The sequence below is a fragment of the Vipera ursinii genome, assembly GCF_947247035.1.
Source record: "Vipera ursinii genome assembly, chromosome: 1".
In the NCBI taxonomy this organism is placed as follows: domain Eukaryota; kingdom Metazoa; phylum Chordata; class Lepidosauria; order Squamata; family Viperidae; genus Vipera; species Vipera ursinii.
This window is the reverse complement of record NC_139512.1, coordinates 57,899,258-57,925,710: the sequence shown is the minus strand read 5'-3', so window position 1 is coordinate 57,925,710 and position 26,453 is coordinate 57,899,258. Positions and strand designations below refer to the sequence as shown.

Below are 26,453 nucleotides of genomic sequence, written 5' to 3'. Positions count from 1 at the left end.
TTTAATTGTCACAGGAGAAAAAGAATGTAGTACCAAAGTTAGAGAAATTGCAGTGGAAACATATCTATGAAATATTATTCCTTATAATCCAAGAGCAATTGAAAATCACAAAGAGATCAGTTGTTTATGTTAACTAGCCCTATATATTTTTGTAATGTAAACTATGCATTTGATAATTTAACCTAGCTTTATTTAACAAAAATATAGTTCTAAAGCTTCTCAGCAATATTCCAGGGTGAATATTTAAAAGTAGTTTGTCCATACTTGAATGTATGCTTTCAAGGGATGTGCAAAGCTGTAAGGGGACTGCTTTGATTCCCAAAAGCTTCCATCCAATCACTCCAGGGAAGCACATTCATGAACATGGGGACATTTGTATATAGTAATGTCAGTAAGGCACAAGCCTGACCCTGTCACTGATGAAGGATCTCCCTCAGAGGGCCCAACCTTATCAGGTAGCTAAGCCATGCCCAGAAAAGTCACATTCAGAGGCAGCAAAACTACACTACCACACAAAGTTCAGTCAGGTATCCTAGAAAAGAAAATGGGAAAAATACCTTTTAAACAGCTTTTGAAAAGGTTTAGTATTCAGTTGGGGTACAACTCATTGCATTAGTTCAGGATAATTTAGGTTCTTTGTTGGGCAATTCAAAGGCTGTCGTACTATCCTTCACATCCCTACCTGAAAAGAGGTGCAGATAGAATATTTTAAAAAACTAAAGAGGAAAATGGGAAGACACAGTGCAGGGCCAATTTCATTTAACAAGTTCACTGCCCTAGCTACTCTCATCCTACTCTTTCAATTGATGAAACAGTTGCAGGTGCTTTGATCCTTCTTTATCACAGCCTATAGATCTTTTTTTAAAGCATTTTAATCCTGAATTATAAATTTAAATAAGACCCTTCTTTAATCTCAAATCTCTAGTTTAAATCATACTAGTGTAATTCACACCAGCAGAATACTAATTCTATAAATCTAGCCTCACTAAGCTCTTCGAAACTGATTAGAAACATATATATATATATATATGTTTAAAAAAGAGGAACAAACAGCCACATGCTTCTCCCAGAAGAAGGAAGCTAAAGCCTGATGATGACGGATGGGATTCCGTCGAAACGTTGCGCCTACACCTTTAGTTCTACGCGGGGAAAAACCCGAAAAACCAAGGATCCACATACAGGCACCCGCGAAAACCTCAGAAAACACACACACACACACACACACACACACACACAGACATATATATATATATGGAGCTGAGGACTGCCCCCGACCTCCGATCATTCCGCCGGGGCCTGAAGACCTGGCTCTTCGAGCTCTCGGGCCCAGACTGAGGAGGAATTTTTAATTTGGGGTTCTTTTTTAACTGACTACAGGGTTAATTTAATTATTTTTTTTAATTTGGTTCTTAATTTTTGTATTTTGGATTTTTAATTCCCTGTAAACCGCCCTGAGTCCTCAGGGAATAGGGCGGTATATAAATACAATAAAATAAAATAAATAAATAAATATATATATATATAGATCTAGAGACTCGGGTTTCTTCCCGCGTTCCTTTCATCTTCAGAAAGTTGTGGCGACGTTTCGACGAAATCCCATCCGTCATCATCAGGCCGGAGTGTTCCTCCTGCTGCTTCCAGGAGCAATGCGTGGTCTGGCTGTTCCTTTCCTTCCAACTGCCGGTGGGGCTGTGTTCTGACTGGGAGGAGGCGTGGCTGCTTTCTGATTGGGTGGGGGTGTCCTCCGACTGGGTGGAGGCGTGGTTGTCTTCTGATTGAGTGGAGGCGTGGCTGTCTTCTGATTGGGTGGATGCGTGGTTGTCTTCTGATTGGTTGGTGGCGTGGCTGTCTTCTGATTGGGTGGGGTGTGTTCTGAATGGGTGGGGTTTTTTGTTGTGTTGTAATATCCTGAGTGTTGTGATTTGGTGTCCTGAGGAGTGGGCTGTGTAGTGGCCTCCAGAGCTTTGGTTTGGCTCCGAGTTCGAGGACCTGCTATGTATCTCTGGTATGGGTCAGTCAGGTTCGTGTGTGCGTTCTTCTGCTTGGGTGATGGCACTTTTGCTTGACTTGTTCTGTCTTCTGTGTGGGAGAGTTTTTGTTCTGGGTGTGGATGAGTCTTGCTGGGGCTGGTGGCATTTGGGGTTGTTTGTTGGTTTTTTAAATCCTTGTTTGCTGAAATTCGTTTCTCTATCAATGCTGGTTTCCAAATGGCATGTAGGCGGGAGGTGTCGTCTCGCTTGTTCATACTGTCTGGGTGTTTTTCTATTTCAATGGCTTCTCTGATTATTCTGCTATTGAGATGTTCTATTTTGGCGATTGTTTTTGTACCTTCAAAATTGATGTTGTGTCCCGTAGTGTTTATGTGTTGTAGTAGTGAAGATGTGTGATCTTTCTTCTGTACTGAGTTCTTATGTTCTTCTACACGTACCTCTATTCTTCTGTTAGTCTGTCCGATGTATGTTGCTGGACAGGAGGCGCATGGGATTTGGTATATGCCCTGGTTTTCCAGTTCTATTTTGTCTTTGGGATTTCTCAGGATGGTTGATATCTTTCTGTCAGTGTTAAATGCGGTTTTGATGTTATGTTTGCGTAGTGCTTTACTGATTTTGTCGGTTGTTCCTTTTATGTAGGGCAAGATGGCTCGTCCGTTGTTCTGTTCTTCTTCTTGGATGTTTTTCTGTTTCGGAGTCCCCTGCTGAATCATATTGGTGATTTTGTTTTTTTGGAACTTGTTTGCTGTCAATATGTCTGTCAGGGTGTGTAGTTCTGTTTGTATATGTTATGTTTGTATATGCAAACATAACATCAAAACCACATTTAACACTGACAGAAAGATATCAACCATCCTGAGAAATCCCAAAGACAAAATAGAACTGGAAAACCAGGGCATATACCAAATCCCATGTGCCTCCTGTCCAGCAACATACATCGGACAGACTAACAGAAGAATAGAGGTACGTGTAGAAGAACATAAGAACTCAGTACAAAAGAAAGATCACACATCTTCACTAGTACAACACATAAACACTACGGGACACAACATCAATTTTGAAGGTACAAAAACAATCGCCAAAATAGAACATCTCAATAGCAGAATAATCAGAGAAGCCATTGAAATAGAAAAACACCCAGACAGTATGAACAAGCGAGACGACACCTCCCGCCTACATGCCATTTGGAAACCAGCATTGATAGAGAAACGAATTTCAGCAAACAAGGATTTAAAAAACCAACAAACAACCCCAAATGCCACCATCCCCAGCAAGACTCATCCACACCCAGAACAAAAACTCTCCCACACAGAAGACAGAACAAGTCAAGCAAAAGTGCCATCACCCAAGCAGAAGAACGCACACACGAACCTGACTGACCCATACCAGAGATACATAGCAGGTCCTCGAACTCGGAGCCAAACCAAAGCTCTGGAGGCCACTACACAGCCCACTCCTCAGGACACCAAATCACAACACTCAGGATATTACAACACAACAAAAAACCCCACCCATTCAGAACACACCCCACCCAATCAGAAGACAGCCACGCCACCAACCAATCAGAAGACAACCACGCATCCACCCAATCAGAAGACAGCCACGCCTCCACTCAATCAGAAGACAACCACGCCTCCACCCAGTCGGAGGACACCCCCACCCAATCAGAAAGCAGCCACGCCTCCTCCCAGTCAGAACACAGCCCCACTGGCAGTTGGAAGGAAAGGAACAGCCAGACCACGCATTGCTCCTGGAAGCAGCAGGAGGAACACTCCGGCCTGATGATGACGGATGGGATTTCGTCGAAATGTCGCCACAACTTTCTGAAGATGAAAGGAACGCGGGAAGAAACCCGAGTCTCTAGATCTACACATACAGACACCCGCGAGAATCTACGAATATATATACATATATATACATATATATATATATATATATATATATATATATATATATATATATATATATATATATATAGGATTGCAGTGCAATTGTTTTTCCTATTCATTTGAATGCTAAACTCCAATAAATCACTTCTTTTCCTTGAACATTTTTAGTTGCTTTACCTTCATCCTGTGGATAAAATATAAACCTTAGAAACCTTACCAATACTCCACTATAGCTGTGTTATTGAGTAATTTGTTTAATTAACATATGCCCCACAATAATTCTTTGGAAGGGTTTATGCCGCTGAATCTATATACTACTAAAGATTTCATGTTTGTTTAAATTGGGTGAAATTGGAAGGTGCAGGACAACAATTATTTAACTAAGGAAATCTAAATATGTTGACTTACAGAATGCTGGAACCCATGATTCCCATGGGAACGAAATCTGGGACAGTTGTTGCCACTTCAGTGCCACTGTGCTACTGCTGTTCAGTGCCACCACTGCACTGGTCAACTGCAGTCAGATTATTCTCATTTTCAACATTCCCTGACAGCTTCCCAGAAGTTGATATGGAAGCCAGAGGGAACTAATGTGATGCTCCTTTCCACCTTACCACTAGCAAAATTAGTGCTTGGGGGAATCTGGTAGGGAAGGTCTCCCCCACCTGAGCAATCTCTGCCATTCCTTCTATGCTTGCACTGCATCAACTACGTGTACATTCCCTCCCTCCCTCCCACAATTAGCAGCAGCTACTTCTAGGATCTCTGCACCTCTCCAAAGTGTACAACTCAGGAACAAGCAGCAAAACATTGCACTCATTAGCAAAGTATGACAACAGTTGTGCATATGCAGCAGAGAAAGGAGCTAAGTCTTATTGAAACATCATTCTCTTGCTAGAAGCGACTCCAGCACCTGGCTTGCATACCATGCCATAACTCATGATATCCAGTTATTTACACCCTGGCTTGCCCTGTAAATAATCTGCTTGTCTTTGGACTGCAGACTTGGAATTCACATTTCTCACCTAAGTCCTTATCTACTTCTGATTGCTGTTTTCTGCTGCCTTGCAGAAGCAATTCTTCCTTAGGAACTGTGTCTGGCTCCTGAAGGGGTCCTAGGAAAGCCAGGACCTCAAATTCTGTTTCATTCTTTAGGTAAGGAAATATGTCTGAAATGATGTTGTTGTTATCTTATATAATGTGCTAATTCCCTGCTCATATCACAATAACAGTCCATTTCAGTTGGCCTCATTGGAATGTGTATCCTAGTTAATCACAGCCATCAACCATTATAGCTAAGTTCAGAAATATCAACTGATGATGAATAATCATGAATAAATGAAGTTTGCCACAACTGGCTGTCAGACTTGCAGTAAGATTCCTAGCTTGTCATCCTCCACAGTCTATCAAATCCAGTTAAACAGTTATATCAGAATCTAAAATATACTAAGAACTTTCAACTGGACACATCAATTGTTTTCACATGACACAATGAACCATAAACCAGCAAAATATAGTTTATAGCCTATCAGGTTGTATACAGTTTGTAGCCTATGGCTCAGAACAACATGTGAAATTAGAAAAAAATATGATAATTTGAAGAGACCATATTTAAATTGATCATCAAAAAACATGCTATATAAACATAGGTATCATAAAAAGACTGATTACATCACATTGAATTTGATTTTTTTTAATGTGCTACACAATAAATATGCTTTCCACTTTGGTATAATGGTTTTAAAAAAAAAATTCTGCACAACAAACTATTTTCTACCAAAAAATAAAAGAATATCATCTACTTACCTGCCAGTCTATCTTTGATTCATAGAAGTTTGACATAAGTATGAATCACAAACTGACACAGAGATAAAATTAATAAAATATTTTTAAAACTGGCAGCATACACATGCCCTTATATTTGAGTCAAAATGTGGATTTGGGTGAATAATTTCTTATTTTTTCTTCCATACAATAATCAGTGCTACATTTCTTCCATATAAGAACAATTACTACTGTACATTCTTGGCAGTATATGAAAGAATGGGGTTTTCTTAATGAGATACATAGAAAAATAACCAATTTGTTAGACACCACAGAATAACATCATAGGAAAGCTTATAAAAATAATCCTGTATATGATTTGTTGTAGAGTGACTATACATAGGTTGTAAATGGTATGCTTAATAACACTAAAAAACTACCAAATTTCTATTTTCCATTTCTAATTGGAGATCAGATTTGCTCATTAGAGGAATATAGTTTGAACAGTTTATATTTTTAAGCTTACTTCTAGACAGTTACTAGTGCAGTGCTATTTCATATGGTCCAATCTAGTGCTCAGATGCAGAAAAGGATTTTAAAAAATCATATTCCATCATTGGGTTAAAAGAGCCCCTATTAGAATTATGTGCAAAACCTCAATAACTCCTTCTAACCAGCTTCTCTTCTTAAAAAAATGCCTGTATGAAATATCTCATTTCTCTCTGATTACATTAAGTTGATATGCAATGATTTCCATGCGTCTTCAAGGATAAATCTGCAAAATGTAATTTTATATTGAATCAGTGCTGGTATAAAATTTAATATTTCAGATAAAACTATTACATAACAGTTTTCATTTCTTTCAATTATGTATTGCTGTGAATTTCATTGGCAAGTGGCATCAATCTGAGTTTTTTAAAAAAAATTAATCTATTAATGCCTGAAGGAACAAACTTGTGAAAATTTCTCCAGCATTCTACTTTTTTACATTATATAAGAAACCTGTAATTTTACATGCCAGGGAAGACATCATCTCAAATTGAATGCCTATTCAGATTTATAGACCATCATTTTAAATGTACTTTTCCTTTCTGAACAAAAAAGAACAGATGTATGAAGAAACACATGAATTCTGATCCAGCGTTACTAAAATATGCTACTAAGTATAGAGTATGCTATTCTTTGTCTCTTCAAAAAGAAGAAGATGCTTATCCCTGTGGGATCTGTCAAATTCAGGATATAAAAATCTTTCACATAGTAGAATGTTTGGTAGGAAAAGAAAAGATAACCTCTACATCAAAATATGGATATTTTAAAATAACATATTTTCATATTATTTGAATGTCTTAATGTCTTACATCACATTCTATATCATTAACACAAATAGAACCAACTTTCCTAAATTTATAGCTTAAATTTCACCAGACAATATGGTCAAAAATGACTAAGGGAAAGAAGAAAATATATAGGCAAATGGCTTATCTAGATTCTGACTACATTTCATTATGTTGCAAACAATTACACTCAAAATACAATAATAAACAGGTTTATCTGGAAATAACTCAACTAAGCTCAAATAAACTTATGGAGTAGTACAATCATATGGTATATTATGTATCAATTAAACTCTTGATTTGTGCAAATTGTGAGAGAAAGGTAATTAGAATTTTACTTCTCAGGTGGTTCTACAGCAAGACATTGTCCCTGGCATCCAAACATTTAATCATCTGACAATACTTATCACAGCATTTGGTTGAAGAAAAATTAAGCCACCTTCTTCAGCTAACTCTCTGTCCTAGCATAAAACCCACAATGGTCCCCTATTAGATTGAGCATTTTAGTCATGATTGTTGGTGAATTTTCCTCATCATATCAATATTCATTAATTTATAATCTTCATATGACTCACCTAATAATAATTTAATAATTTATTAAACCTGCATGACACCCAACTCCCAATGACTCTGGGTAACTTACAGCCATCAAAAAATTGTAATAAAATCAACCAAAGATAAAAGATGGCAAGCATGGCAGACAGATGGAACGAAGCAAGGGATCTCATACCCCCTTGTCAAATGTCTAGGTGAAGAGCCAGGTCTTTACAACTCTTCTAAATAACACAGAATCAGAGACATCTAACTCCTGGGAGAACCGAGGGCAGGGGTTGTTACACAGAATATGCACTTTTAGGATCTTAATAGATGACATTGTTAATCAGAAACCCAGTATGCACCAATCCTGCAGGATTGAATTGAATTGACTTGGCAGATATATGAGAGATAAGCAGTCTCTCAGGTAACTAGGCCTAGGCCATGTCAATTTTATAGGCAACAACCACTAAGGTGAAGGTATGACATAGGCATACTCCCATGTAACACCTCTTCTCCGCGAGCTGCATTGGCTTCCAATTGCCCTCCGGGTGAGATTCAAGGTGCTGGTGATGACCTATAAAGCCGTAAATGGCATGGGCCCGGATTATTTAAGGGAGCACCTGCTGCCAGCGTCAATTTCCCATCGTCCTGTGCGCTCCCACAGGGAGGGCCTCCTCAGGGTACCACCGGTCAAGGATTGCCGATGGCCGATCCACAGGGGGAGGGCGTTCTCTGTGGGCGTGCCTGCCCTATGGAATCAACTGCCAACGGAACTCAGGACTGCCCCCGACCTTCGTTCATTTTGCCAGGACCTAAAAACCTGGCTCTTTGAGCTATCTGGTCTGGACTGAGGGGTTTAATGTTTTTAAATTGTGATTTCATTTTTGTGGCTAGACTTAATTTAATTTATTTTAATTTTATATTGGATTGTTTTTAAATTTTGCCTTGTAAACCACCCTGAGTCCTTTGGGAATAGGGCGGTATATAAACCAAATAAATAAATAAATAAATAAATAAATAAATACTGAGGCATACCCATTGCTGCTCATGCCACTGCATTCGGAACCAATTGAACTTTCTAGGTTGTCTTTAAGAGAAGCCCCATATAGAGCATGTTGCAATATACATTTATATGGAAAGGCTGTTTCTGGATATTTAGCTTCTAATTCTAATTTTAAAAGAAATGATCTTTTCTCATAGAAAGAATTGAAATCAAATTGGCTAAATGTTCTCCATTATTAGAAATGTTAGTTGCTACATGCAGTCACCTCTTTCTAAACTGTTCTTTTCTTTTTAACATGGCCGTGCATTTGTTACAGTACATTTCAAATAAATATTTCCAATTTAGGATTTGTATTCTTACTTGTTCTTGCACTGCAGGAAAGGGCAGAATACCACCTACTTGCCCTCTTTTATTCCCCACATAATTAGTAGTCATTGAATATATATTTAAAGTTTTTAGGAAAAAAAGAATACAAATAAATATTTTACCTGATAAGACAACTTCAACCAGATCACCCTCTTGGATATCAACAGCTGATTTCACCAGCTGGAGTATATTTTCAGTAGTTGGGTCATGACGAAAAAGCAGGATTTTATCATACATCCCATAGAAGCCACATTCAGGAAACTGTAAATGGATAGTATCGAGACTTTATCTCAATTATAAACAGTATTTAAATATTATATTTTTATTAATTATTAGTTTTAACCTAGAAAAATCAAAAGTAATACAATCATTAGTTGAGAAGCTCATAATAAGTCTCTCTTTCCATAAAGTTGTACATATAATTTCTACAATTTTCAGATAGACATTTTAGACAGCACAATTCCTATATATTCATCATGGAAATATACACTTAAATATTTTTTTAAAGTGAAAGCACTGTCCCAACCACATATATTCCTCATAAAATCCAGAAGTATTTTCTATCTCAGATACATATTTATTCTCTTATACAGTAGGTCATTTAGTCTCAGTACATCCAGCAAGTCATTTCGATGTGAAATAAAACTATGATATATAAGAAGCTGTAATCCCAAAGATGCTTTTTCACGAGGCAACTGGACTTTCTTGTTTTTCTTTCTTTGTTTTTTTCTTTCTCTGAGGTGAAGAAGCTTCTTGGATGAGAAGTGAAACGTCTTCAAAGAAAAACAAGAAAATCCAGTTGCCTCTTGAAAAAGCATCTTTGGGAACAACTATGACCTGGATGACTGAGAATCTCCATAGACAAGAAGCTGTAATATTTTGTCAGACAATAGATCCATCTGTTTCTTGACAGCTCTTCATGATTTCAGTGATACCAAGCCCTTCTCAATTATTTATCTTTAATATTGCAGAATGCATCAAAAGTCACATAAATTTTATTTGCACAGTACAACTTGTCCTTTCTGTTCCTCTTCTCCACCGTGTATTTTCCAGTACTTCTCAAATCTGCTATGGTAGCATTCTGGATCACTCCTGGTAGCAGTGAACCATGTTTCCCTTCCATGTACAATCACATCTGCAGAGTCCACCTAATTTTGGCAGATACAAATTGATGGAAAAATAATAAAGTCCTTGAAGGATGTTGTTCAATCATATGTCACTGAGTTTCTTGCCAACTTAAGAAGTTGTAACAGAAAATAGTTAATCATGAGTAAAGGATAGCAATTAAGGAAAAGAATACGTTTGTTGAGTAAAGATGGTTATTTGTTAATTTCATCCCCTTTTATTCTACTTTCCCTATTTCAGCTAAATGAGCTGACATTCATACTTTTATGCCAAATAAACTTCCATCTAGAAGCTGTTTTGTGTTTCTTCCATAATTTTTCAAAAAATAAATGATAGGTCTTAAAGATTATGGGGATATTTCCCTATACAGACCAAAAGCATAATAATATGCTAAGCTGGCAACTAGTCCAGAGCCAGTTGTATTATGGTAATAATTGTCCTTTGGCAGAAATAGAGTGAACAGATGCAAAGGGAAGAGCTTTCCCTTGTAATAATTTTTTTCTTCCCAGTTATCTATGGGGCTTCATCCTAAATCCATAAAGTGGTAAATGAACTTCCCATGCCAAAACAATATCCTAAATGTTCATAGTATAACTTATGATCTTGAATTTATCCCCAAAAGAAATCTGTAAAGAAATATTTGCATCAAAACATTTGTTTAATATACAAGTAAAAAATCTTCCAATTATTCTACCTCAAGAACCTGGTAACATCTAGCCCCAAGTGTCTTAATTCTCCCACAATCCCAAATTGCTCTACATCACACAATATTAGAAAATAAATCAATGATTTTAGCATTCATAAAATTGTGTGAACCATGAAAAGTCTGAATATCAAAAAATATTATAGTCTTCTGTGCTTTTTGTCATTTAATTCTTTTTAAAATGTATGATTTAATTTTTGGGACTATAGGTACTATTTTACTAAGCTTTAATCTAAAAATAGATTTGTCAAAGCTTTATTCTTGAACACAATTTACTCTGCGCTCCATGAATGGAGTCTATAAGCCTAGTCCTGAGGGAAAATATTTTAGAATCATGACAAAAAGAGGGTTCATGGTTGGTCTAATAATAAATTAAACACTTTAAAAGCTAATTAGTAAATGACAGAAGATAATAAACACCCTGTAGATTTGATACTGTACATATATCTCCATCAAATTTATATGGCTGCCCATGTGACAGAAAGTGACTCTGGGAAACATGTAACTCTCCTGAAAGAACAATCTATGGATATTTTCAATCATCCAGGTCATGGTTGTCCCAAAGGTGCTTATTCCAAAAGGCAACTGGACTTTTTTCCCCTTTAAAAACATTTCACTTCTCATCCAAGAAGCTTCTGAACTAAAGAAGCTTCTTTGTTGAGAAACAAAACATTTTCAAAGGGGGGGGGGAAGTGCAGTTGCTTTTTGGAAAAAGCTCCTGAAAAAACAGTAAATTAACAACACTGAAGCAGATTCCATTAAGAACTGTAAGATTTATTTCCAAGTAAATAGGCCCGGGTATAGGGTTCAAGATTTTTTTTTAATCATCACACAATCAAACAATAATGCATAGACATGTACATATAAATGTATTTACAAACAGTGGCTCAAACATATAAAGTGCATTTTGTCATCAAAACTGAAATACTGTCTATGTTGACTCCATTCATGGTATGCTATACACAGATTGGATTTCTAAAAATATTAACTTTCAACTTTCAATGGAGTATATTTTAGCATGGAATTACACAATGAAGGTTTTTCAAAAGGCAACTGAGAACTTACATGGAGAACTGATTTCATAGTTTTTGTTTTCTCATCCATTGTGTATTACTTAAGAGTGTAAATGGCCCCTAATTTTGCATGCATATAGAAACTACATCTCCCTTCTTTAAGAAGGCAGGAAGGCTTTACAAAATTTGTTCTCTCTTTTAGGATAAGTGATCAGTTCTTTTCCTGCAGAAGAACAACAGGATTAACCATCATTATAATTTTATATAGCATTTCAGCAATAGTATTCTGTACTGCATTCCACCACTCATTTTTACTGTTCAGCTGGCCTTTCAAATTTTCTCTACCTCTCCTTTTTCACCTACCTTAGCTTATTAGTTCCCTGCTGATTTCATTCAGTTTTCTAAAGTTAATTACTCTCACTGAGTTCTGCTGTTGCCCTGTTTTCATGAAAGCTTCATAATTCTCTTCATTCTTCATATTTTGATGGTATAGTACTTTCTTTGTTTTAAGGGTTCCCCCCTCCCACGTAAATTTTAAATTATCTGTTGATTGGTTCTTTTCCTTTCAATTTCCTTCTTCCCTTGGAGTCTTTCAGAACTAAAGCCTGTTATAGCTTTCCTTTCACTCTTAGCAGGCCAAAAACCTGCAACCTCTTTTCTTTCAGCCTTTAAATTCTTTCTTTTGGTAGGACAAGGATGAATTTGGCTTGTTAAAACGAAAACCTTTTGTTCTATATAGTGCTGTGACAAATTTTGCCACCTACTTTCAGGCAAATCTTTGGTTCTGTAAAATACATTGTTTTTTACCACTTTTTTTTTGCAGAGAGGGAAGAATTTCTTTTTAAAACATTGCAGAGGTGGCAAGAAAGGTTATTTTCGCACTGTTAAATGCATAAGGTGGCAAAGAAGTCTTTTCTCTCACACTTTAACACTAAAAATGCCTCAAGTGTGTTTAAAGCACAGCAACACGTCACTCATACAAACTTTTTAAGTCAGAGCAATCACATAAAGAGAATTAAGCTGAATACCAACACTGGATCTTCATACTCAGCTACCATTTTGTGCTTTAATTTCTTGCAATGATCTTGTGATTTCATAATATTGTGTCATGACCTGACTAGTACAGAAAATATTAACAGAAGTTCTTACCACCAGTAAAGCACGAGAATGTAATGTAATGTAAAACAAAATATCCAATCGCTAAAGTACAACCACTCCATTTCCATTGGACATTTCTAAATATGATTTGGATGGATAATCCATATATTGCAAATTACCTAAGGTACAGTAGTACTTTACAACAACAACAACAACAACAACAACAACAACAACAACAATAACAATAATAATAATAATAATAATAATAATAATAATAATAATAATAAAGTTGGAAGGGATCTTGGAGGTCATCTAGTCCAACCCCCTGCTCAGGCAGGAAACCCTATACCATTTCGGACAAATGGCTGTCCAGTCTCTTCTTAAAAACTTCCAGTGTTGGAGCATTCACAGCTTCTGAAGGCAGGTTGTTCCACTGGTTAATTGTTCTAACTGTCAGGAAGTTTCTCCTTAGTTCTAGGTTGCTTCTCTCCTTGATTAGTTTCCATCCATTGCTTCTTGTCCTGCCCTTGGACGCTTTGGAGAATACCCTGAGTCCCTCCTCTTTGTGGCAGCCCCTGAGATATTGGAACACTGCTGTAATGGGAGACTTCAACTATCCAGTTATCAACTGGGAGACAAACTCTGCAATGAGTGGGAGATCAGACAGATTCCTAACCAACCTAGCTGACAGCTTTGTCACCCAAAAGGTGAAGGAGGGAATTAGACGTAAAGCTATACTGGACTTAATTCTTACTAACTGAGAAGAAGTGATAGAGGGAGTTGAAGTTGCCGGAACCTTGGGTGAAACTGACCACGTCATACTGGAATTTAACATAATGCAAACACTAGCAATAGAAAACAACCCAACCAGTGTCTTAAACTTCAAAAGAGCTGACTTTAACAAAGTCAGAGAGAACCTAGGAAAGATTCCATGGATGAAAAATCCTAAAGGGGAAAACAACCCAAGAAGCATGGTCAACTCTGAAAAATGTGATCATAAAAGCCCAGACCAGCACAATACTGCTGAAAAAGAAAAAGAAAAGATTCAAGAAGAAACCAACATGAGTGTCCAAAGATCTCTCTGACAAACTGAAAGACAAAAAGGACAAATACAAAAAATGGAAAGAAAGGCACATAACTAAGGCTGATTATCAGCAGACAGCCAGGACATGCAAAGATGAAGTCAGGAAAGCAAAGGCTCAGAACGAACAAAAACTTGCAACAGAAATCAAGGATAATTTTAAAAATGTTTCTTCCAACATATTAACAAGAAAAAAGTCAAGGAACTGTAGGTCCACTAAAGAGAGAAGTTGGCAAGGAAATAACAGGCAACAGGGAGAAAGCAGAGCTGATTAACTCATACTTTGCATCAGTCTTCACACAAAAAGTATCTAAAGCCCAACATATCAAAAAAAATCCCACTATAAAAGACTAACTAGAAATAAAAATTAAAATAAGACAGAAAATGATAAGAGAACATCTATCCGACCTTGATGAGTATAAATCACTGGAACCCAACAGATTACATCCCAGAGTTCTGAAGGAGCTAGCAGATGTTATCTTAGAACCATTGCACCACATCTTTCATTAATCCTGGAGCACCAGGGAAATATCTGAGGATTGGAAAAGGGCTGGTGTGGTTCTCATCTTCAAAAAAGGGGAAAAAACGGACCCAGGAAACTACGGACCAATCAGTTTAACATCAGTACCTGGGAAGATCCTAGAAAGGATCATCAAAAAACATCTGTGAATAACTAGAAGCAAACAAAGTTATACAGTAACTAGTAGCCAGCATACGTGTGTTAAAAACAGATCATGCCAAACCATTCTTTGATAAAGTAACTAAACTAGTAGACCAGTGAAATGCTGTGAACATAGTATACTTAGATTTCATTTGATAAAGTAGATCACAACCTACTCCTTGGTACGCTAGAAAAAGATGGAATAGACAACATCACCACCAGATGGATCTGGCAAACCATACTCAATGAGTAGTCCTCAATAGCACTACATCCACATGGAGAGAAGTAAGCAGTGGGGTACCACAAGGTTCCATCTTAGGCCCAGTACTCTTCAATATCTTCGTCAATGACTTAGATGAGAGAATTGAAGGGGAACTCATTAAATTTTCAGATGACACCAAACTGGCAGGAGTAGCCAACACCCCAGAAGTCAAGCTCAGGATCCAAAAAGATCTTGACAAACTTGAACAATGGGCCCTATCCAATAAAATGAGTTTCAATGTGGAGAAAAGCAAAGACTTACATTTAGGCAGGAAAAATCAAAGGTACAAGTATAGATTGGGCGAAACCTGGCTTAAAAACAGTAACTGTGAGAGGGACCTTGGAGTCCTAGTGCACAATCACTTAAACATGAGTGAGCAGTGTGCAGCAGCAACCAAAAAAGCTAACACAATCCTGGGTTGTATAAACAGAGGCATAGAATCAAGATCATGCAAAGTATTAGTACCGCTTTATAAAACCCTAGTAAGACCACACCTGGAATACTGCAGCCAATTTTGGTCACCATATCACAAAAAAGATGTTGAGACTTTGGAAAAAGTTCAGAGAACAGTAACTAAGATGATTAAAGGCCTGGAGACTAAAACATACAAAGACCGGCTGCAGAACCTGAGTTTGGCTAGTCTAAAGAAAAGAAGAAATAGGGGTGACATCATAGCCATGTTCCAGTATTTGAGAGGCTGCCACCAAGAAGAGAGGGTCATGTTATTCACCAAAGCACCAGAGGGCAGGACAATACTGATCAAAGAGAGAAGCAACCTGGAATTAAGGAGGAACTTCCTGACAGTGACGACAATTAACCAGTGAAACAGCTTGCGTCCAGAAATTGTGGGCACTCCATCACTGGAAATTTTTAACAAAAGGCTAGACAGTCACTTGTCTGAGATATGCTTGAAGAGGGGGCTGGACTAGAAGACCTCCAAGGTCCCTTCCAGCTCTATTCTATTCTATTCTATTCTATTCTATTCTATTCTATTCTATTCTATTCTATTCTATTCTATTCTATTCTATTCTATTCTATTCTAAAGTTCCCAGCTCACTTTTCCACTTTCACTGTGGCATTGCATACCAGTCTTAAAAATATTGCTTATTCCAGCAGCCTATCATTATGTAAGATTATGTAAGAGTTATTTCGTTACAAGATGGATGTCAAATAAATTCAATCAATAAATAAAAAATTAATATACAAATAGCTTACTGTATTCCTTTTTTCTGTCTATTAGTTGCTACAAATAGTTATTCCCAATTCCTAGGAATTCTCAGCAAGTCCTGAGTTTAAATGTTAACTTTTATCCTTACACTTTTGCTCCACGTACCTAGGTTAATGAAATATGCGAATTCGGTCTGTCTTTTGTTCTGTTAAAGCCTTCTGCTTCCTAGCCTTTGCCTTTATTTGCTAAAGTCTGCAACTCTGTCCCTGTCTTACTTTGATGCAAGCTTCATGGAATTTAATCAAAGTTAGTTTTCACAGAACTTTATTTCAACTCAGCTGTCTCTTTCTCTATATATCTGCTTAATTTTTCTTTGTGCTTTTACTGTATCTGTTTATCTGCAGGCCTTTTTTAAACTGTGCATTTTATTCTCTCTATTTCTTAAATATTAACCTCTACCCCTTATGCTATTTTCTTTGTATGTTTTCACTCTCTCCTACCAATTCTACCCGAAAAAGTCTTTCCCTGAGAAATTCAGAAAAGCCCTTCTTTAGCCTTCCTTTTATAAAAATATTACAAATTCTTCTCTTGTATTTTGTTTTTAATTAGATTTATCATCCCATATTAGTCACGTATTTTGCTGTTAGCTTCATATAAATATGAAACCCATCTCTTTTCCCCCAAAGTTTTAAGATATTAATTGTAAGATTGCAGGCTGCGGCTTCTACATGTCTCATAATTTGGGAATAAAAACAATGACAAGCTAATACAGATAAGAAATAAGCATCGTGTGGGTGAGTAACTTGTTTTAATTTTAGATGCAATTTTCTTGACCCATTTTTAATCTTTGGAACTAATAAAATTCAAAGATTTAATCTTTTCTTCCTTCAGTTTTAGAAAACTCCTTGATACATTATTTCTAATTCTGTGATGCTAGGCCTCATGAACTGTTTTGCAGTTGCATCTCCATTCAGTTATCTAAATGAAACTATAAAATGTTGGCAAGTTCAATACTATATGGAAATACATACACATACAGTACCCAATATCCATGTTTTGGTAAACTAATATTATCATCTACCCATACACCTGACACCCCCACAAATTAAAAAGTATCTTTGATTCAGCCAATATAATCATGGCCCTACTAGATTGAATCAATAGTCCATTTGTGGTGGCACAATGGTGAGAATGCAGCATTGCAGGCAAACTCAGCCCATAGTCTGGAGTTCAATCCTGATAGGCTCAAGATTGACTCAGCCTTTCATCCTTCCGAGATTGGTAAAATGATGACCCAGATTGATGGGGGCATTAGGCTGACTCTGTAAATCACTTAGAGAACTCTGTAAAGCACTATGAAGTGGTATATAAGTCTAAGTGCTATTGCTATTGTTATCCACCTCTGGATCCTGTTGCAACAGTGCTCTGTGACATACCTTCCAGGACACCGGTGTAGAAAATATAGAAACTCAAAAATAAGTGTGTTTCTCTGTTATTCAGGCCCAGCTGATATTCTACAATATATTTCCACTGAGTAAAAACCTATTCAAAGGCCCATTCACCATGATTCTGCCTCTTTTCAAGCCAACTAAACTAAAGGCCAAAAGCACATTCTTAAATTAATGATGTACTGCAAGGAACTTGTTGTTCTTCTGCAGAATCTCTTGTCAATCCAATATCCTCATCAGCAATGCAGCCTGAGAAATAACTTTGATGTCCCTCATGCTACTATTGGTCAGCAAGTATTGTGCAAATCATAACTATTTCTGCCCCTGTATCTGGAAAATACAAGGCAAGGATAACCATGGGAAAACATTTGTATTCTGCTATCCCTTTACTTATGTGTTCACACAAAGCTGTTCTCTATTCATTCATAACAATTCCAATTCCATTTAGTCTGCCTTAATTTTCAGAAGTTTCATGGTAATAAAGTGGAAGGTGGACAAGTCATTCCGACAGTGGATTTCCAACCATCCTTTGGTTACCATGGAAGCCAAAGCAAAGGCTTTGTAAAATATTAAACATTTATAAGCAGAATAAACAAGCACATCACTTGAAAGCAGACCAAACACATTACTTGAAAAGACTCAATAGAAAATGTGTGTGTGTTTTCCCTTTAAAGAATTTCAGTTAATAGAATTATAGACAATGTAATAAAACAATATAGAAGACAAACACATAATGATATCTGATGCTGATAGCAAACTCATTCTTAGGGAGAAAGAGTGCACTATTCTTAAATTAAGTAATTATTTAGTATTTATACGTTCTTCTCAACTTTGCAATGCAATTCTCTAACAAAAAAATATCTTCAAAAATATTTATATTGAAGAGAATTGCCACACAAATGTATATCAGTGAAACTGATATATACAAATATCTTTGTTAGGTAAATTGCTTAGAAAATATATCTATTAAGCAAAGAATTAAAACAAAAAGACTCATATTAGGAAAAGTAAGTACAAAATATGTATTGATTTCTATACTGTATGAACTCCTTTGATTAAAAATGTACAAAGTACAGGATTGTGCAGACCATTCCACATTAAAGATGCAAAACTCAAAAGTATGGTTTGTTTCTTGGAAAACATCTCAAAATATGCTAGGTATATGTATGGATGGACATGTCCAATGAGCATAAAAAAAAGCAACCAAAAAGTTTGGGAATGGCTCCAGAAGGATTTCTTTAAAATGAATGACAAGTGGAAAGGTTATTCAATTTAGATAATTGTAAATAGATGGAAATAAGTACAACCTCTCTAACTTCATGTATAGATAGCTACATATTGTTGTGATTCAGGGTCAGCCTGTGGGTTCGGCAGTTGGGTCGGATGATTCAGAGGAGGAGGAGGGCGGTGTTGGAGAGGTTGCTGAGGGTGTTGGAGAGCTTGCTGATGAGAGCCCTCAGCCAGGCCCCTCCCACCTGGTTATGACACAGACCCAGCTGTGTGAGCCTGACAGCGTGGATGAAGATGACCCACAGCTGGCCCTCTTCAAGGACGCCCGACGCAGGAGGCAGTCAATCAGGAGTAAACAGAGGAAGGCAATGGAGCACCTCGGAAGGAGGCAGAGAGAAGCCACGCCCTGAACTGTTTAAAAGGGGAATGCGTGGGAGGGCTGGTTTGCTGAAGGCAACCGTTTGAATAGCTCCTGTTTCATGGTTCGTGTCTTGTTTTTGCTCTGTTTGCTTTTGTGTCCATAAATTTGGCAGGCTTAGTTCCAGCCTCTTGCCTTCTTGTAAAGGGGTTGTCCCTGCCTTATCTGCAGGGCTGGTAGTAGGCTGGTACAGAACACATATATAGACAGGGACAGTACACATACACAGTTATTGGAAACATTTGGTCGGTCTGTGGAGTCCTTGATGCTTTCTGAGCTTGGTTATTTTCATGTAGACATTTCATTACCAGACTAGGTAATATCTCCAATACTAGAATGGTGGGGTTGCCCTCTGTTTAATACAGTAGCTTACTCTGTCAGTGTTGGTGAATGTGTGCGGTTTTCTTGGCAGCTCTTTGATCAGGCTCTTGTTTACTGCTTAATTGTTTGTCTGAATTGGTAGTTCCTTGATTAGGGTATTGTTTACTGCTAATTGTTGGTCTAGTGTTAATCTCTTAACATCGGGATTAAAATTAATCAGATGTTAATCTCTATTGTCTTGATACTGATTGCTGGTGAGGAAGTGAATGGCATTTTTGTTTCCTAATCAAGAAATGACAAGAAGAAAACTACATTCCTACCATCACTGATGGGGCAAGCCACAGTATATAAACAGCATATACAAGCCTCATTCCCCTCTAGCAGGGAAGATGTTACCTAACTGGGTTATGAAATGTCTGCAAGAAAACAACCAAGCTCAGAGAGCACCAAGGACTCCACAAAAAAGATTTTAGAGACAAAATGACTAGCTCAGTGAAGATAGCAAATTCAATGGGCAACAGCTAAGAAGAAAAGCAAACTATATGCTGGGAATCATTAGGAAAAGAACTGAAAATAAAAAAGGGTTGATTGCTTATGTGCCATCAAGTCAATGTTAACTATTAGAAACAACATAGCTAAACCTTTTTCAGGATAATCTTTCCCCAGGTTGGCTCCTCTTTACATTGACTGTCATGGGAAAAATTATTAGCTGCATGATTGTGATCTTTGTAGAGGTAGGCAAGTCATGACACCTAAACATCCTTTTCAATACTTTTGTGGCTAGTCTACCAAAAGCTAGTCTGTGGCATATTTCTTGGCTGCTGGTTACATTGCGGAGTTTATCCACTATCCAAGGCAGAGTTTATCCACTATTTCAATACCTTCAGTGTCAATTATTTTAATTTCTTAATTGTCAGTTCTATGGATGACTTCTGTTATCTGTCACTTTTTAATTTTAGTCCCATTTTTTCACAGTTCTCCTTCACTTTCTTTAGCACTGTTTGCAGATCATCTGGGTTTTCAGTTTTCAGAGTTGTTTCATCTACATAGTGCAGTTTATTGATGTTTGTTCTTCCAATTTTAAAAACATTCTTCCAAGCTACCCTCAATATCTGTTTAGCATATAAACAGAATAGATAATAAGACCATTAATCTCTTATCCTTCCTTTACTGATTTAGAGCTAATCTGTTTCCTCATTTTCCATTTTAACTGTGGTTCCCTTTCTTTATAGGTCTATAAGTATCAGTTTTGCATAAGGATAATGAATATTTTGGGATTCCTTTTTTTCTAAGGACATTCCACAGCTTGGCCTACCAACACTGAAAAACTGAAAAATAGCAAACAGACTTTCAATATTCAAAAAGGGAAAGGAGAAGGAAAACTACACCTGTTTATTATTTGTACTGGGCAAGGGACTGGGAAAAACTGTACTCAGATTAGAATTAAAATAGTTCCAGTCTACTTGGGATTGATAAGTCAATATTTGGAAATCTTAGAAGAAAGGTTTGTTGTTGTTGTTAGCTGCGAAGTTGTGTCCGACCCATCGTGACCCCATGGACAACGTTCCTCCAGGCCTTCCTGTCCTCTACCATCTTCTGGAGTCCATTTAGGCTCACGCCTACTGCTTCAAGAAGAAAAGCTATGTTAGTCCATAGTAGCAAAAAATCTAGGGTCTGGTAGTACCTTTTCTAACTAACACATTTCATCAAAAGGTCACAACAGATACAATGTTATTTTTTAAAATAGTAGAATTGTTAATTGATAAGGTACTTGTAATCTGACTCACAAGTAACCTGCATCTGCATAACCAATCTTTTTTCCCTTCCCTCTCATTAAAGTCCTACACTAAGTCACCCTAAGCCAGAGGTCTTCAAACTTGGCCCTTTTATGACTTGTGGACTTCAACTCCCAGAATTCCTCAGACAGCCTGGCTGAGGAATTCTGGGAGTTGAAGTCCACAAGTCATAAAAGGGCCAAGTTTGAAGACCCCTGCTCTAAGCATTTGACGAAATGAGCCACAGCTCACAAATGTTTTAAGGCTTTTAATTAAATTTGTTAGTTAGAAAAGGTACTACCAGATCTTTCTGATTTAGGGTACTGTGTCCAGATGAAGAACATCATGCTTTAAAGGGGGAATAATGATTTCAGAGAACAGCCAGGTTGGTACAATGTCTGGAAAACAAGCTTTATGAAGAGGTGTAATGGAGCCTTGGTGGAGCAGTGGGCTAATGCCTCCTTAAGTAACACCAGCTGCCTGCAATTAGTGCAGGTTCGCATCCCACCAGGCTCAAGGTTGACTCAGCCTTCCATCCTTCCGAGGTAGGTAAAATGAGGACCCAGATTGTTGGGGGCAATAAGCTGACTTTGTAATAATGCCGCTTGGGGGGGGGTGAAAGCAGGAAAACAGTACAAGAGGTGAAAACATGTTAGTAAATGACGGGATTGCAAATAACAAGACCCTTTATATTATAGCTGGAGCACTTAATATGAGTCCAGAGTAACATGTGATCCTAGACCATGAAATAAATTTCCAATGCTGTAAACCTAAAAATATAGACAAAATGTTTGAAAAAGTAGCTGAGCATTGTGATTTATCATACCTAACAAAAGTGGCTCCAGATAGCAATTAAAACCTCTTTGAGAAAGAAGGCGCTCCCACATTCCTAAAAAATGTTATCATATTTAACAAAAGCCACCATTGACATAAATAATAATAATACTTTAGTCATAAATTTCTCTCCCATAAATAACATGGGTTGGACTAATAAAGCACCTCATATGAAAATCACTGGTAGGCTTATTATACCTTATGGCCCAACAAAGATGAAGCAACTTTATTGTAAGCCGCCCTGAGTCTTCGGAGAAGGGCGGGATATAAATGGGATTAAAAATAAAAAAAAAATTCCTACACAGAAGATTGATTCTAAAAAGTGGAAGTGGTTTCTGCAAAACCCCTTTTTTGTTCCACATGCTTTTTAGAATTAGGAGGAAGGTGATTTATACAGCTAAGGGCCACAACATTTTGCAAGACTGGGACCATACACAAAACAAATTCATGCTCTCTCTTCAAATAAAACACAGGTTGTCCTCAACTAATAACCACAATTGGGACTAGGATTTCCCTCATACTGTAAGTCATTGCAGTTATAAGTCAAGTCATCACATGACCAGACCCAATTTTGAGACCATTTTTACAACAGTCATAAGTCGAGTCATATGGTCATAAGTAATGCAGTTGTAAGTGTGAATCCAGATTAACCAATGGCACATGTTGCTAGAAACCAGCAAAAGACATTGCAAATCACAATCCCACATACACAGATGCTGCAACCAGTCATAAATGTGAGTTGGTTGCCAAGTGCCTGAATTTCAATCATGTGACCATGGGGGGGTGCAATAGTTCAAATAAGTTCAAATAAAGGTCTGAGCTGACTTTTGCAGGTGATGTCATTAATTTGCACCATGGGGATTAAAGGACTACCTGCACTTAAAAAAAAAGACTTAACTGCACTCAAGGGCAATGATTTGAAAGCACTGAAAATCATGAAATCACCATTTGCTACCAAATATCAGGGCCAAATCCTGGGAACAACTGCAGAAGAAACTTTAGGAGCTGTAGAAGAGGTTGGGAAAGGAACTGTGAGAGGTCCCACATAGTACCTAACCTTGACCTCTGTCACACTTTGGCAGTGTGGTTTCCACAAGGAAAAAGGATTACAGGTGCTTCTTGACTTACAACCCCAACTGAGCCCAGAATTTAAGTGAGAAATTTGTTAAGTGAGTTTTGCCCCATTTTACGACTTTTCTTGCCACATTTGTTAACTGAATCACTGCAGTTGTTAAATTAGTAATAAAGGTAAAGGTAAAGGTTCCCCCGCACATGCGTGCTAGTCGTTCCCGACTCTAGGGGCTGGTGCTCATCTCCGTTTCAAAGCCGAAGAGCCAACGCTTGTCTAAGGATGTCTCCGTGTCATGTGGCCGGCATGACTAGACGCCAAAGGCGCACGGAACGCTGTTACCTTCCCACCGGAGTGGTCCCTATTTTTCTACTTGCATTTTACGTGCTTTCGAACTGCTAGGTTGGCAGAAGCTGGGACAAGTAACAGGCGCTTACTCTGTTACGCGGCACTCGGGATTTGACCCGCCAAACTGCCGACCTTCTGATCGACAGGCTCAGCGTCCTAACCCACTGAGCCACCGCGTCCCTGGTTCCTAAATGGTTCCTAAATACTGGTTCCTAAATGACTCTGACTTCCCGGTTGACTTTGTCAGAAGGTTGCAAAAGATGATCACATGACTCCAGAACATTGCAGCTGTCATAAATACGGACCAGTTGTCAAGCATCTGAATTAAATCATGTGACCATGGGGATGCTGCAACGGTCATAAGTGTGAAAAATGGTCATAAGTCATTTTTTTCAGTGTTGTTGTGATTTTGAACGGTCACTTAATGAACTGTTGTAGGTCGAGGACTACCTGTACTCACTCCTGATTTAAACAAAGCCAATATATTATACAGAAGAAATTGAAGAGGAAGAGGATTTTGCTTATTTGACTTTTAAACCTCTTTAATCATGTGACTTCTGGTGCATTCAATTTGAGCAGACAAATCCTTGCTTCCCAGGATTCCCAGGATACAATCTACCTATGAGAAAGCAACACTAAGGAAAAGGAAATAACGTGGCCATCTATATCTCTATTTATAGATCTCTCTATTTAAAGCTTGAAACAGTAGAAAATAGAATTTAAGAGGAAAAGACCGAAATTACATAGGAGAAGTTGATTTGGAAAAGTCTTGAAGAATGGAGTGGTGGCACCATATAAGTGTTCATACAGGCTTGTGAAACAAAATGCATATTACATTAGTCACCACCTTTGTATTAAAATGTTAAGAGTTTTTGTTTTGTTTTTAAACTTTATACTGTACTGAAAAGTCCTTTAAAGAGCTGCTTTGTAGTAAATATTCTCAAATGAACAGACTCAAGCCTACACATCTGCATTCAGTTGAAACTATTATTCTTAACTGATTATCAAAAAGAATAGAAGCATATTCTTTTGGTACAATGTAGATTCTTTTTCTTTTACAAAAACAGCACATTCATGCCACTTTCTTTTCTGCCCTTCAGTGTTTTCTTGGGGCTTGCAAATACTTAAAATTTGTCTTCCTTTCCTCCCCAGGACTATGGACTGGTTTCATACAATATAACTGTTGACATATTATATTCAGTTTGATAGTGGGTGGAAACACAGCCACCCCCAGTCAATCGTCACTGACTTCAGAATAGTTGACAACAAAATTCCATTTGTCCTGTTTGTGAATCATGCTATGAATCTTTAAAATTGTCTGTAATAAATAAGTTCAGGCAGCTAATCTTGAATGACTGTATTGTAGTATTCACCAATACATACTTTAGCCTAACACCCAAATAGCTTCATTCTGCAGAAATTTTATGTAATAATTTATGCACTTTGTTTAATTGTAATTCTTGCTTATGTCTTATTCTTTCTTAAATAAAATTGGGATTGGAGTTAACAAAAAGAATTGTCTGTAAAAGAGAAAAATCCCACTCTACATTTCTTGCATGATTCACTAATTTGAACATGAATGGTGATAGGATTAAGGCAAGAGGTTAGTAATTTATAATAAGATGAGGTACATTCTTCCTTAGCAGGAACTCTGACATCTTAGATTTTAAAATTTGATTTGAATTTTTCAAAATTCAATTTCTATACCCACCCTACTTAACTACGCAACCCTAGGTGGCTTAAAATCTTCTAAGACTTTATAAACTTATAAAATTAAATTATAATTAAAACAATGGAAACATCCATATAATAAATGAGTACAAACACTCTTCGAACACCGAGATGGATAAAAAATAGTCATTTATTGCTAAAAGATCATAATAAGCAATGAAAAGTAACTGTTTAAAGCATATCTACCTAATCTAAGCTTTCGCAGGTCCTCTGCCAGAGTCATCAGAGAAAGCACTGAAGGTTTGATAAAACTGTTGGCAAGCCTGTTTGGTTACGCGCTCTGCTCATTGGCCGCGTGATGGACCTTGCTCTAGCCAATCGCGACTCATACGAAAAAGAAGATGCTGATCATGCAACAACTAGCCGAGAAGACAAGGAATGATCTGAAGACAACCCCAATTGAACAGATATGGACAAACCAAGGAAAGAGAGCGCTGCAACACACATACACACCAACACACAAAGAACATCCAAATACAGCAAGATCAACTAAATCAGATAGCAGAAAGCAAGGGCGGCATACAAATAAACAAAAAACATTGGGGTGGCTAGTCCAGGGATCAGATAAAGATCAGTGGATAAGCACTGAAAGAAAGTCATACGTGCAAGTGAATTGGGGTGGGGAGCTGTTTGCAGAAATCACGGAAGGGAGTCAAGAGGGAAACCCAGGCATAGCACAGAATGGCCAATCACAAGCAAGGAGGGTAGAGAAAGAGGACACAGAGAACAAGGAAATACAAATACCAACTACTATGACATTGGATGAGGAACAACAAAAGAAAACAAGATCAGTTAAGGTTGTCAAACTAAAACAGATAGGGAGGAGAAAGATCTAAAAAAGGGACAGTAAGACCGGATTACAAGGGAAGCGATGCGAGACAGTCAGAACAATCACGATTGGCTAGAGCAAGATCCATCACACGGCCTATGAGCAGAGCGCGGAACCAAACAGGCTTACCAATGGTTTTTCAAACCTTCAATGCTTTCTCTGATGACGCTGGCAGAGGACCAGAGAAAGCTTAGATTAGGTAGATATGCTTTAAATGGTTACTTTTTATTGCTCATTATGATCTTTTAGCAATAATCGACTGTTTTTATCCATCCCACTGTTCGAAGATTTTATACTTTAAGTAAATATGCCTGGGATTCGTATTTTTACAATTATTAAGAATTTTATATATATACTGTATATATAAGATCGGCAGTTTGGCGGGTCGAATCCCGAGTGCCACGTAGCAGAGTGAGCGCCTGTTACTCGTCCCAGCTTCTACCAACCTAGCAGTT

The 26,453-nt window shown here is 37.5% G+C and overlaps 1 protein-coding gene across 3 annotated transcripts in view; it reads right to left on the bottom strand.

The window, feature by feature from the left end:
* The window catches only part of PRKD1 (protein kinase D1), a 113,122-nt gene that overhangs the window by 38,414 nt on the left and 48,255 nt on the right, over window positions 1-26,453 (bottom strand). For 2 of the 3 annotated variants that reach the window (XM_083348618.1, XM_083348619.1), the window contains exon 2: window positions 9,007-9,145. In XM_083348618.1, the coding sequence (XP_083204744.1) occupies window positions 9,007-9,145 (139 nt within the window). Of the gene's footprint in view, window positions 1-557; window positions 745-9,006; window positions 9,146-26,453 lie in introns of those variants that run through there. The other variant, XM_083348620.1, reaches the window with a different exon arrangement.